Source organism: Diceros bicornis, chromosome 15 (assembly GCF_020826845.1).
Source record: "Diceros bicornis minor isolate mBicDic1 chromosome 15, mDicBic1.mat.cur, whole genome shotgun sequence".
NCBI lineage: Eukaryota > Metazoa > Chordata > Mammalia > Perissodactyla > Rhinocerotidae > Diceros > Diceros bicornis.
Window position 1 is genome coordinate 21,322,049 of NC_080754.1, and position 12,936 is coordinate 21,334,984.

General features: G+C 35.2%; 1 protein-coding gene across 2 annotated transcripts in view; it reads right to left on the reverse strand.

Annotated features, from left to right (window-relative positions):
• GSK3B (glycogen synthase kinase 3 beta) overlaps positions 1-12,936 on the reverse strand; it is a 202,135-nt gene that overhangs the window by 21,359 nt on the left and 167,840 nt on the right. For both annotated transcript variants that reach the window (XM_058555863.1, XM_058555862.1), the window contains one exon: positions 10,848-11,034. In XM_058555863.1, the coding sequence (XP_058411846.1) occupies positions 10,848-11,034 (187 nt within the window). The remainder of the gene's footprint in view (positions 1-10,847; positions 11,035-12,936) is intronic.

Here is a 12,936-nt window from a genome sequence, read left to right on the forward strand (position 1 = left end):
AGTTCTACATCCCTCCAACCTCTATACCCCATTGTCTTTCTCTTCCTTAATTATAGGCATTCCTTAGGGTCCACTGCTGTCCCTCTACTAGCTCTTCTCTACTTTGGAGAGCTTGTTAACTGTCATAGCTTTTGCCTGTCTGAATGAGAAAGCCTCCTTGTACTCTTGCTATAGTCCTGTTCTCTATACTACAAGTCTGTCCCTTTTGTGGGGACAGACTATGGGTACTTCCATGGAGGCTGTCACAATTAGTCTAAAATGGCTGTAATTGTTTTCTGCTCACAACAATTACGACCTACTCCCAATCTCCCTGTCTATCCATAGCAATAAGTTAGTAAGGAAACTGAGGCAATGAGTGTGGACTTAAACTACAGTGGAAGAATGCAAAAAAGGACGGCATCTTGGAGGACAGACACAGCAAAGCAACAGAATTTTTCAGGATCAGGGAGAGTGCAAGTATTCTTAAAGGCAGAGAATAAGGTGTGTAGAAGAGATTGAAAACGAAAAGTAAACTAATATTTATTTACTAAATATGTGTGGTAGGCTTGAGAGTAGGACGATAATTAAGGGAACAAGAAGGTCCGTAATACTGAAGTGGGGCTAGCTTTAGAGAAGTAAGAGGTAGGAAGGATAAGACAGAGACTGTGTTACCTCAGAGACATGGTTCAAAACAACATGGCAACAGGTTCCAGAAGGTTTTAGAAAAGTTAATGCATGACAAGGATTTCTTCAACCAAGTGCAGATGCCATGAAAACTATTCATCAAAAAATCACATAGTAGTTTATCAGAAAATATTAAGAATGTTTTGATGGTGTATCACATTATGTGCTCCACAATCAAACCTTGTAATGCATAATTTAAAGAAAAGCAAAATGAATTTAAAAATAGGTATCAATAAACGAATCAAGATAGATATCAATCAACCAAAGGTTAACCAAATTCATTTAACTAAAATTTGCTGCACTGTTGTTTATACTGCAAACTATGGAAGAAAAATTCCCAGGAACAGACAAACAATAAACTCAACCATAACTAACCACCTAATAAAGCAATCTTTTTAACTAAAACAAAACAAAAGCTAAATCTAGCTGACAAAGCCTGGAGTTTTCCTTAATCTAAAGTTTCTATTCTTCCAAACATAAGATTTTCAAAATTAAAGATAAGAAGGAGCAGGTGAAAAACTTTCCTACGGGGCAGGGGGCGGGGAATAGGGCATATACGTGTGTTCAAACAGTGTAGTGTGAAAGGCGAGGATAAATTTTAGAACAGCAACAATGTGTTAACCAGAGAAGAAATCCACCCCTCTGTTGACTAGACCTACTCTTAACAGTGATGTAATAAGATACCAGTCACCAGGGAGAAGGGAATGTTCTTCCTTTGTTAGCTTCGAAGGAGTTAAACCTGCAGATCCCCCAAAAGGAGTCACTAAAAGAGGCAGACTTTCTTTTTCTTCTACAAGTGGTTTGAGGTCTTCATGTGTGCATCAGGCCTCTTATGTATATATGAAAGTTGCCAGTGGTTGTCTGTATAATTAAACTATTTCCCTTCATTCACAAAAAGGTTTAAACAATTTAACAATGGCACGCCCATTTCATTTGTGTAGTTGTTTGAGCAATAATTCCAATGCTAGAATGGTACACCTTGATCTCACACATTACTGAATTCTGATGTTGCTTATTTGGATATTTTTTTTTAGATAAACAAGTAACACCATCATAACTGCTTCTCTCCTCTAGTAACAATTTCAAAGTGCCCAGAAAATCCCTGATGAAGATTCTAACACTGACTATATATTCTATACTCATTCAGAAAATTAAACAAATACTACTAAAAAATTAAACAAATACTAATTAGAAGATCAGACAAATAGTAAATAAATATAAGGCTTACTCCTGCTACTTGGTGATACTGGCGATGTTTCGTGTGAGGACTACATGATAGCTGCACAAACCTGCAATTACTTCGCCTTGGAACTGCCCTAGAGGGAGCATCACAATTTATATCAGTCACCCAAAAATGTCTGAATGTGTTAATGTGATATATTTTAGAAGTTACCTAGCCAAATGTTAGTATTTTAAAAGTTCTGGTGATTAAAAAGAATAAGCTTTAATAACCTAAAAATCTTATACTCAGAACTCCATTCTTGATGAAGCGTAATAAATGTAGCATTTCTATGAGTTTTTATTCAACTAAAAATAATCTTTTGGGGCATTTAAAAATAATGCTGCTAATATTCTGAATTCTGGGGGAATCAGTCTGAGTTTTTCTGTATCCATTTATACCTCGATTTTACATATCTCACCCTATTGTGGTCTATGTTTTTAGCTTTATTTCTCATTTTTTCTTCGTCTTTCTGGAGTCAATTCATTTTTATAATTAGAATTTTGAAGCTGGTAGTGTACTTGAATATTCTTTACTCCAACTCCCCAGTTTTTTTAAGTGAGGAAACTCAGACATAGTGTCTTGGCCAAGGTCTACAACTAGAGATTGGGAACTAGACTTTAGGTCTGACTTGTCTCCTTCCATATGCAACATTGCATATCTTTATTGCTGTGATTATATATCACATACCACCAGTGTTCTGGTCTTCCTGGAAGTGTATCTGTTCAAACTACACACAGAACTTTAAGTCAAGATATTAGTTTTTGATTGTTTGTTCCTATACCATTCTACATTCTTCCCAGTAGTTTGGCCAAAGCAGCAGAAGGAACCAAATAATCTCAGGGAAAATGACAATAATTCTCATAAACAATTAATAATTTAGATCCTAAAATCTTGAATGTAGTCAACATTATTGGTCATTAGTACTCTAGTTGCCTAAACTAAAACTTACTCCTTGCCCTTTTTAGCACACTCATGAATTTTTCTCAAGCTCTCCTTGCAGTGTTTTTCCATTGGTTTAGCATTTCAATACCTACAAGAGTACAGCTTGCTTACCTAGAAAATGTATGCTTCTAGATTATTTATAAAATATTAAAGAATAACTTTGACATCAATTCCTTTGATAAATATGAACAGCTCCACCTCTCTTTCATTAATCAGAATAATCCACTTATTTATACCCAAATTTCCTGAAGTGCATGTCTTATAAAGACCTTTTACAGCCATTTTCACTCAAAAGAACACAACAGAAAAGAGGGATACCCTGTAAAAGGTTTACAGTTTAGTTTAAAAAAAATTTAGGGGCACTACAAATTAAGAGTAGTTTATAAGTTTCACTTTGTGATTTGATTCATATCCTACATATAAATCAAGAGTTCCTATCTTATGTAAATTTATCTCTGCTATTGTAAATTATAATATGTCTAAAAACCAAAAGCTCCAAATCAGCACTTATAGTAATTTGAGAGTGTCGAAAGGTACTTCATCACCTCAGGTAGTTGAAATACTGTGCCCCCTTTAGATGCGGCCGAGGATAAGGCAGACCAGAAGAAAATGCCGAGGACACAGAAAGGCAGATAAGCGGATGGGCTGACCTTATTTATGTGTATCACTATTTTATAATAGGAAAATTAGTTTAAAATTCATTGCAACAAAGATCATGGAATCTCCTAATTATCATAAATAATGAATTACAATAAATTTTATAAATAAGTAGACTACTGCTCTCAAATGAAGAAGTATATAACCCTCTGATGAGCTGGGCTTCCAGAACACTTCCATTTGTTGCCCATTCCCAACTTGTTCTCAATCCCGTTTTCATCACTTCCTATTCTGGAACACATTCCTACACTCTTAAAAATCTCTTTCTCTGATCCTTTTCCCATTTCCTTTTGTTTTCTCTTACTCATCTTTTTACTGTCCTTTTTTTCACTTGCTTTCTGAAACCACTTTTCTATTTCATCATCTGCTTTCCTCATGTCCACATACTCTTGCCCCGTACCCTAAAACACCCAGAGTCTGCCTGAGTTTGCATGTTGCTCTCCGGCTGCCCCAAATATCCTATTTTAACTTTCATTTAAGCAATTCCTCCTCCTTCTGGCCTAGTCAGTAAGTTACCACTCCTCCTTATCTCCCCACAACAACGCTACCATTCTCTCAGATAACCCAGCTAGGTGGTAGAGTAGTAAACTCTTCAAACTAAATCATTCTAATGTAAATGATTGACAATCTTTACTCATCCCTGACCAACCCCCTTCCTGTCCTACGTCCTCAGAGGGACAATGCTTGCCAAAATAATTTTACTTGGTAAAATTTCATACAAATTAGGTAGATAACTGGGACTGGGGATGTGTGTGGTGGGGTTACTTGGAGACTCACCTTTAAACACACAAAATAACCTATTTCCCAACATATTTCAGCCTTGGAATAGGCAAGGAATTGGTAAATAAAGAAAATATTGACCCCTGTTGGGATTTCCTGATTCTACCTGCTTCTTAAGATCTGATTCAGTTATGTCCAACCTTTGAGATCCCGTGACCAGAAGAAAGGGAGAGAAGGGCGTGTGTCAAAGGTGTGTCCTGGTTTCTAATGTTTGGATGCAGATAATACTGTCAGTTAGGGGATCCTAGAACACTGATGCCCAAGTGCCAGAAAAGTAAGAGGTCTGATAGTCTCTTGAGTTATGGATCTAGGAGGTCAGAAGAATCTCAAAGTTTTCTGCCCCATATATATGTTCATCTCTCTTCTTCCTTTAGTTGATCACAGAAATACTTGTTTTGATTATATGAAAGTAATACTTAATTACTGTTTTGGCTAATTACTCATGGCACAGTAAAAAATGTCAAATTGCAGTTAGCTTTGTTGTAAACTTGAATACCATACTATATTTTACTCGAGTGTTTAATCTTCAGGATTCTGTTTGTATGGTAGGTTTACCTTACTAATTAAAACAACAGTAACAACTACTAGAGGGAACATTAGAAATGTCCAATAAATATTGGTTGCACAAATTAACAAATACTGTGTTCACTTAAAGTGGCATGTGTCACCCACTCAAACATTCATTAAGTAGCTACTATATGTAGATCAGGAATTATCTTTATTTCATTTGGGGGAAGTAGTACTGAAAATGTGTTGAGAATGGAGGAGGGTTTTATTCTGCCTATAGCAGAATAAAATAATGCCTCACCCCCAATGTTTCCTATCTCTGGACTCTCTAACTATACAACCAATTGGGGGATTGGTTCTCCTTCTTCAACCTCTTGAATTACTGTTTTATTCTGATCATCCATTAATTGCTATTAACCAGTATGTGCTTTAAAGCTGCATCTGCACAACAGTTACGTGTTTGCCTTAGTAAACAAGATCACCATTTGGAAACACTGTGCCAAAATGAGAATACAGAGGATCAAACAGAATGACATCAAATGACACCTCTTCCCTGGACAGCTGTGCTTATATAGAAATACTGTTCAAGTGATCTAGAAGGACAGGGAGAAAGTACTACTAGGTGATCACAGCCTAGTTTCAGAATGGCATTTCAGAGAGGGTATTTTAACACTGAAAAAAGGAGGGCCATATCTTAAAATGATGGCACTTTCAACTTACTACATTTAGTTTTATGAAAAATGATTTCAAGGATATATTTACAAGGTCCATTTGAATAGATACAAAGACTCATGTACATCCTTTTCACTGATATCCACAGAATCACATCCCAGAGATTGCACACTGTGTCTACACACACCACATCGGAACATACACATACTCTTCAAATCCTCAAAGACATATGCACATTCAGACATACACAGAGCCATACTTATATTTGATATTCTGCGCAAATATAACAATTTGAAATATCAAAATAAAACAATCTTCATTCTTTTAAAAAAACTCATAAATATTAGATATGTATGAATGAAGTTTGAACTAAATTATTTATTCTTCTTTAAATTGAGCCTTTTCACCTGAACAGACATTTCTCCAAAGAAGATATGCAGATGGCCAACAGGCACATGAAAAGATGTTCAACATCATTAACTATCAGGGAAATGCAAATCAAAACTACGAGATATCATGTCACTCTCGTCAGAATGTTATAATTAACAAGACAGGAAACAACAAGTGTTGCAGAGGATGTGGACAGAAGGGAATGCTCATACACTGCTGGTGGGAGTGCAAACTGGTGCAGCCACTATGGAACACAGTATGGAGATATCTCAAAAAATTAAGACTAGAACTACCATACGATCCAGCTATTCCACTGCTGGGTATTTATCCAAAGAACATGAAAACACCAATGCTTAGAGATAAATGCACCCCTATGTTCACTGCAGCATTACACACAATAGCCAAGACTTGGACGCAACCTAGGTGTCCATCAAGGGACGAATGGATAAAAAAGATGTGGTATATATACACAATGGAATACTACTCAGCCATAAGAAACGATGAAATTCAGACATTTGTGACAACACCGATGGACATTGAGGGTATTATGCTAAGTGAAATAAGTCAGAGGGAGAAAGTCAAATACCGTATGATCTCACTCATAAGTAGAAGATAAAAACAACAACAATCACATAGAGACAGCGACTAGATTGGTGGTTACCAGAGGGGAAGGGGAGAGGGAGGAGGGTGAAAGGGACGATTAGGCACATGTCTGTGGTGATGGATTGTAATTAGTCTTTGGGTGGTGAACATGATGTCATCTATACAGAAATCGAAATATAATGATGTATATCTGAAATTTACATAATGTTATAAACCAATGTTACTGCAATAAAAAAAGAAACAAAAATAGGAGATTTTAAAATATATCATTTCGTTTGTAGAAATAAAAAAAAAAATTTGAGCCTTTTCTTTAAAAAGGCATGTGCAAAGCTGAAGTATCATAACAACTATGGAGGCTTCCAAGGACATTCAAGTTTTATCCTATTTGTTAACAGTATGAAAACTGCCCATTCACAAAAGTCTTTCCAATATTTTCTTTCTTTTTTTTTTTGTGAGATCAGCCCTGTGCTAACATCTGCCAACCCTCCTCTTTTTATTTTTGCTGAGGAAGACTGGCCCTGGGCTAACATCCGTGCCCATCTTACTCCACTTTATATGGGACGCCGCCACAGCATGGCTTGCCAAGCAGAGTGTCGGTACGCGCCTGGGATCCGAACCGGCGAACCCTGGGACGCCACAGCAGAGCATGCGCACTTAACCGCTTGCGCCACTGGGCCGGCCCCCTTCCAATATTTTCAAGACCATATTCTAAAATCTAAGTCAATTTACTTTCATGTTAATCTATATTATGAATATAATTTATTAGAGAACAGGTAAATAGCATTTACCAGGTCCTGATTCATTATATAGTAATAAGCTTAGGACCACAATAAGATACCACTTCACATTCACTAGGATAGATATTAAAAAAAAAAAAGAGGAAAATAATTATTGGTGAGGATGTGGAGAAATGAGAACCCTTGTACATTGTTAGTGGGAATGTAAAATGTGCAAGCTACTGTAGAAAATAGTTTGGCAGTTCCTCAAAAAATTAAACATAGAATTACCATATAACTCAGCAATAACCAGAAGAATTGAAAACAAGTATTCAAATATTTGTACACAAATGGTCATATAGCAGCACTATTCACAAGAGCCAAAAGGTAGAAACAAACCCAATGTCCATCAACAGATGAATGGATAAGCAAAATGTGGTATATTTGAACTTATAAAGACACGATACAGTGGAGTATTATTCAGCCATAAAAAGGAAGGAAGTACTGACACATGCTACAACACAGATGAACCTTTAAAACGTTATGCTAAGTGAAAAAGCCAGACACAAAAAGTCACATATTATATGATTCCATTTATAGGAAATATCCAGTTTCAATAAATCCAGAGACAGGAAGCAGATTGGTGGCTGCCAGCGGTTGGAGGAGGGGGTTAATGGGGACTGACTGCTTAATGGATACGGAGTTTGCCTCAGGAGCAACGAAAATGTTTTGGAACGTGATAGAGGTGGTAACTGCACAACACTGTGAATATACTAAATGCCACTGAATCATTTACTTTAAAACGGTTCATCTTACGAGAATTTTATCTCAATTTTTAAAAAAGCTTAGAAATTCATAGAATAACAAATTAGTTGTTTTTAAATTTTATTTTCTTTAGTAATAACAGAAAATTATTAGCTAGTGACTAGAGAATCAAATATAATTACTTTAAAAATGGCACATGTGAAGAGTGAAAGTGAATCCTAGATTTTTACATCTGATCAAATAAAAGGTTTAAGTAGTATCTTGATTTTGAACAACACATACAGGTGCACTGAACACATACACTGAAGAGTGTGTACCAAATATGTCTGAATATAGGGAGAATTATTCTCCAAAATGTGCCCATCATAAATATCATGTTGTATTTGGGTTTCTACCAAGTCGCTCACTTGACAAGAGGTTTCTTTGATTTGAGTACTTTGAGTAACAAAGCACTCGTTGGAGAAGACACTTGGTGTGAAAAAAACCTCAATCAATGCTGGTTTGGGAAACTTTAAGGTCACCTGACAGAAGTGGTAAAAAAAAAAAAAAAAAAGGCGGCAAAGAAATTTAACATTAACTTAGTAGTTTCTGATGTTGAGACTCCACAATTGCAACTGCTGGATGTCACTGTATACAAAAGCCTTTTAGAGACCACTTAAAAAGCAATCCAGTAAATATTATATTTACTATTATAACTATTATATATTATATATATATATAACTATTATAACTATTATAACAATAGTTATATTGTACAGATAATAAACATATACCTCCAGTACAAAAAGAAAGAAAAAAAAATTTATCACATTATGTAAATGGGTATTTGTACAATTTCCAATGGTGGCCTCATACAGATTCAAAAGCGTCTCATACCAAAAAATTTAGATGATGTAACCTAAAAAAACTATGACAGATGGTTCAAAAAGTAGTTCTATTGATTACAAAGACACAGATGGAAAAGATGCATATAAAGAGTTTAAATAAAATTGCTTCATGAAATTTAAGATGTAAAAAAGTAAAATTCCTAAATTTATATTAAATTTATGAAATATGTAATTTTAAATACATTCAAGTTAACTGAAAAAACCCTTTTGGGATCTTCTTAATAGGAAAATACAGGGTCACTTTATATTCAAGGACTATCAGTATATGCATTAGAAAAAAGACTGAAAAGACCTACACCATTAAATGCTACAAAGTGATTATTTTGAATGGTAAAAGCGATTATTTTGGGATTGGGATTTTAACCTTCTCTACACTTCCTTTGTATTTTAAACATTTTCCTCAATCTACATGTATTACTCTGGATTAAAACAAAAGCAATAAAAATTAAATTTATTTTCTTAAGAGGTCAAAAACTTTATGACATGGAATCATAGAATCTTTGCTCTGAAAGAAGCCAAGACTAGTATCCCAGTCTAACCTTCTGCCAAATTGGAGTAATCTTATCTACAATATTTGACATCATCCAGTTTTTGACACAGAGAACAATGTTTTAAAAACCACTTGTTCCACTATTAAACAATTAAAAACTTCATTGATTCATCAATAATTTTATTCAGTCTCTATTTGTGCCAGAAGCTGAGGTCTTTATAGCTAAGCCCAAATGTGTACTGTTCTCTAATTTTCTGCTACTATTTTCAACTTTGAAATCTGGAAAAAGAATATATATCTAATACTTTCTTTAGAAGACAGTCTTTGAGGTATTTTAGACAGCTCCCAGGAATCCCTTAAGTCTTCACTTTCCAGGCTCTATATTCAATTCTGCTCCTTAGTATACCCTATCCACCATTCACTAATATTCTTAAAGTGGCATAGTCAGGCCTAAAACAACATTCCAAATGATTTCTGATCAGCTCTAAAAAGTCAGAATTAATAGTCCCAGGATATCTGAACATTTTTCTTTTATGAATATAATTTAAGACTACATCAGCATTGCCAGTAGTTACATAATATTGACAGCTTAAGATTATAGTCAATGGAATCATCCAAGTCTATTTTACTAGCAACTTAGATCTTCCAAATCTACAGCTTAAGCAATGCATTTTTCCATATTCAATAGAAAAGTTGAAATATGGGGGAAAAATTCACCTTAGAATAAAGGAAATATATCTATTTCCTGGTCACAGAAAGCTCTCCATCTCCCTTCTATATTTGTAGCTTGACTAAACTTACTAATCAGTCAATCAATCAACTGTTTATTGCTTGTTTTATCTACAGGGAATTGTGCACTTTTATGTTCAGTTTAAGAAGAAAATTGTTATCATAGAGGCAGTGTGGTTGATTGAATGAATCACTTAGGGTCTTAATCAGAAAGAAAAGAAAAGTGAACACAGAAGTGGTGAGGAAATAATGACTACTCCTGAGTCTTTTAGAAACCACCAATGCACAAACTCAGTTTTCCTTTCAACGTTTTCTCAGCAGGAGCAATGGTGCCAAGCCCCAGAGGTGCTGGGAATTTCTCTATATCCCCTATATAAGTTCTAAGAAAGGGCATAGGATTCCAGTTCTTCCCCTGTTTGTAAGATATCTGAATGTATACAAATACAGCCACCAATTTATTTCCAGGTTTAAAAAGCTTGATATAAATCCTTAGGAAGCAAGAAATGCTAATATTCTAAGTTTCAGATACAAACCTGAAGGTTAAACTGTACATTAGTCTAATTAGTGAAATCTCTACAACTTCTCATGTGCCAAGATTTATCACAACCCGCTAAAAATTAGAGAAGCTATGCCTATTTGAAAAATTTTACCTGCCACTATATTGTTCAACATGATAAAAGTAGTAGCCTAATAAGTGGTTAGAAAGGATGCTTCCTACCTGCATAAGTACTTAATATGCCCACTTTTGTCCTATACAGATTTTTATTAACAGTGTCACTTCACACCCACGTGTAACTTTCCCAGAGCTAAGCGTTTGGAATTACCTTGAGTGGTGAAGTTGAAGAGTGCAGGTGTGTCTCGCCCATTTGGTAGTTTGACATTTGGGTCCCGTAATTCATCAAAAAATGAATGTGCACAGGCTTCCAGTGGTGTCAATCGGGCAGTTGGTGTATACTCCAACAGACGGCTACACAGTGCAATTGCCTCCGGTGGAGTTCGGGGTCGGAAGACCTGCAGTACAAAGAAGGTGAAAGAACAATTAATGCTCTATTGTAAGAATCTTGGCAAATTATCCTCTGAGTACTGAGTTAATTCCTACCACGTACAAAAACATGGTTGCATTTGTGAAAGGAACCTTCTAGAATAAAAAGTGTTAACTGCATATGATTCACCACACTTGGGTGAACTTATAATTAAAGACTATGTGAGAAAAGCTCAGAGAGAAAAAAGCTAGGGGAAATTGAAAAAAATCTACATATCCTAATCATAAAGCAGTACAATCAAACATGCACACAAAATATGACAGGCACCAGAGAAAGGCTGGGTTCTGGAGGCAAGCACGAGTATAGGAATATAAAAATTTTTTAAAGTTTTGACTGCTGTGGCAGTAGATAAAAAGTTGCTTCTTTTGTATGATTTTTAGCAGAACAACTGTTGATAATGGACGGCATTGTTCAAATTTGGCAATCAATACCAGTTTACTCTAGGTCTATAAATGTTAATGATTTGGTATTATCTCTTCAATAAACAGAGCCTATTATTATTTGAAGAAATTCTTGAATACCCAGAATTTGACAAAATGTTTTCTCAAGTAGGTGTTATTATGCACATGGCCAGATTACCCTCATTTGAATGAATAGTCCAGGGTTTTCATCAGGGAGAGAGAAATGTATTTTTCGTTAAGAGCCATTAACTCACAAAAAGAGTCAACTGAAGGCTATATTAAAGCAAAATGCAAATAAATTAATTTGCTTAAAGGATAGAAAGCTTTCTATGTCTTAAAACTCCTAACCAATACATAAAATGATGAAAATACACTTTGTTCTCTTATGGACAGTAAAAGCAGAAGGGGAAAAAACAGAAATAAAGCAGATGGACAGAAAGCCTTTGAAACTAAAGACAAATGAAACACATTCCTTGATAGGAAGAACAAAGAATCAAATAGAAGGTGTGATAGTGGCTATGGTGGAGGTGGGCAGACATATAAAGAGAAGCAGATGTGTATAAATGGAAAGAAACATACCTACAAGTGAGGGAAGGACATGGAGATTGTGACATGGCATGCAGGAGCCTGGGAGGCTAAGGTTTCCTAACAAGAATGGCTCAGGTAACATGGCTATTCACTCAGGCTGAAGGTAGGAGAACTAGTTACTACAAGCTCATTAGATTTCAAGAGACTACTTATAAGAGTACTTTCTACAGTGAAAACCTTTTTTTTCTTTTGTTTTTATACAAATTTTATTATTAATATAGATATTTTTCATGGGAACTGAGAAACTGGTTTGAGTAGGATCTTAGGAATTTATTTCAGAACATTAAAGGCCTCAGTCAATTTATTTGGCTATTACTTTACAGAGGTAAGGTAAAAAACTGCTTTATCTTTATTCTTTTGAGTGATCTTACTTGCTTCAGTCAAGGAAACCTTAAAGTTATTGTATTATTTGAAATGTTTAGCTCTTCCACTATTCTTGCTCATTTTCCCCTCTCCTGCTCCCCTGCCAGGTCCATAATCAACTCAGAATGTAAAAGAAAATAATGAGTGGGCAAACTCAGAAAATTTTTCATACAAATATTAAGCACCCCTGACATATTGTATCCCTGAGGGCAGTTTGCATTTATTTGACAGCATATGGATTTATTTTGCTAGCTAGTCTAACCAAAAATGCCAGTAATGGGAACACATAAGTAGAATTAAAAGTACCAGCAAAAGTGGAAATAATTATCTCCTGCTAACATTCAAATGTAGGGTAGTTGGACAGGGACTGTATTTTAAATGAAAAAATTTCATGTTATATCAATGAGGATTTTGTGTTAGAGCTATTAATAAACTAGTATTGTAAGGTTATTTCTGATTATTTAAGAAAAGAAAGTAATTCACATCTTTTTGGTACCTTACTGGCTACAAGTGACCAT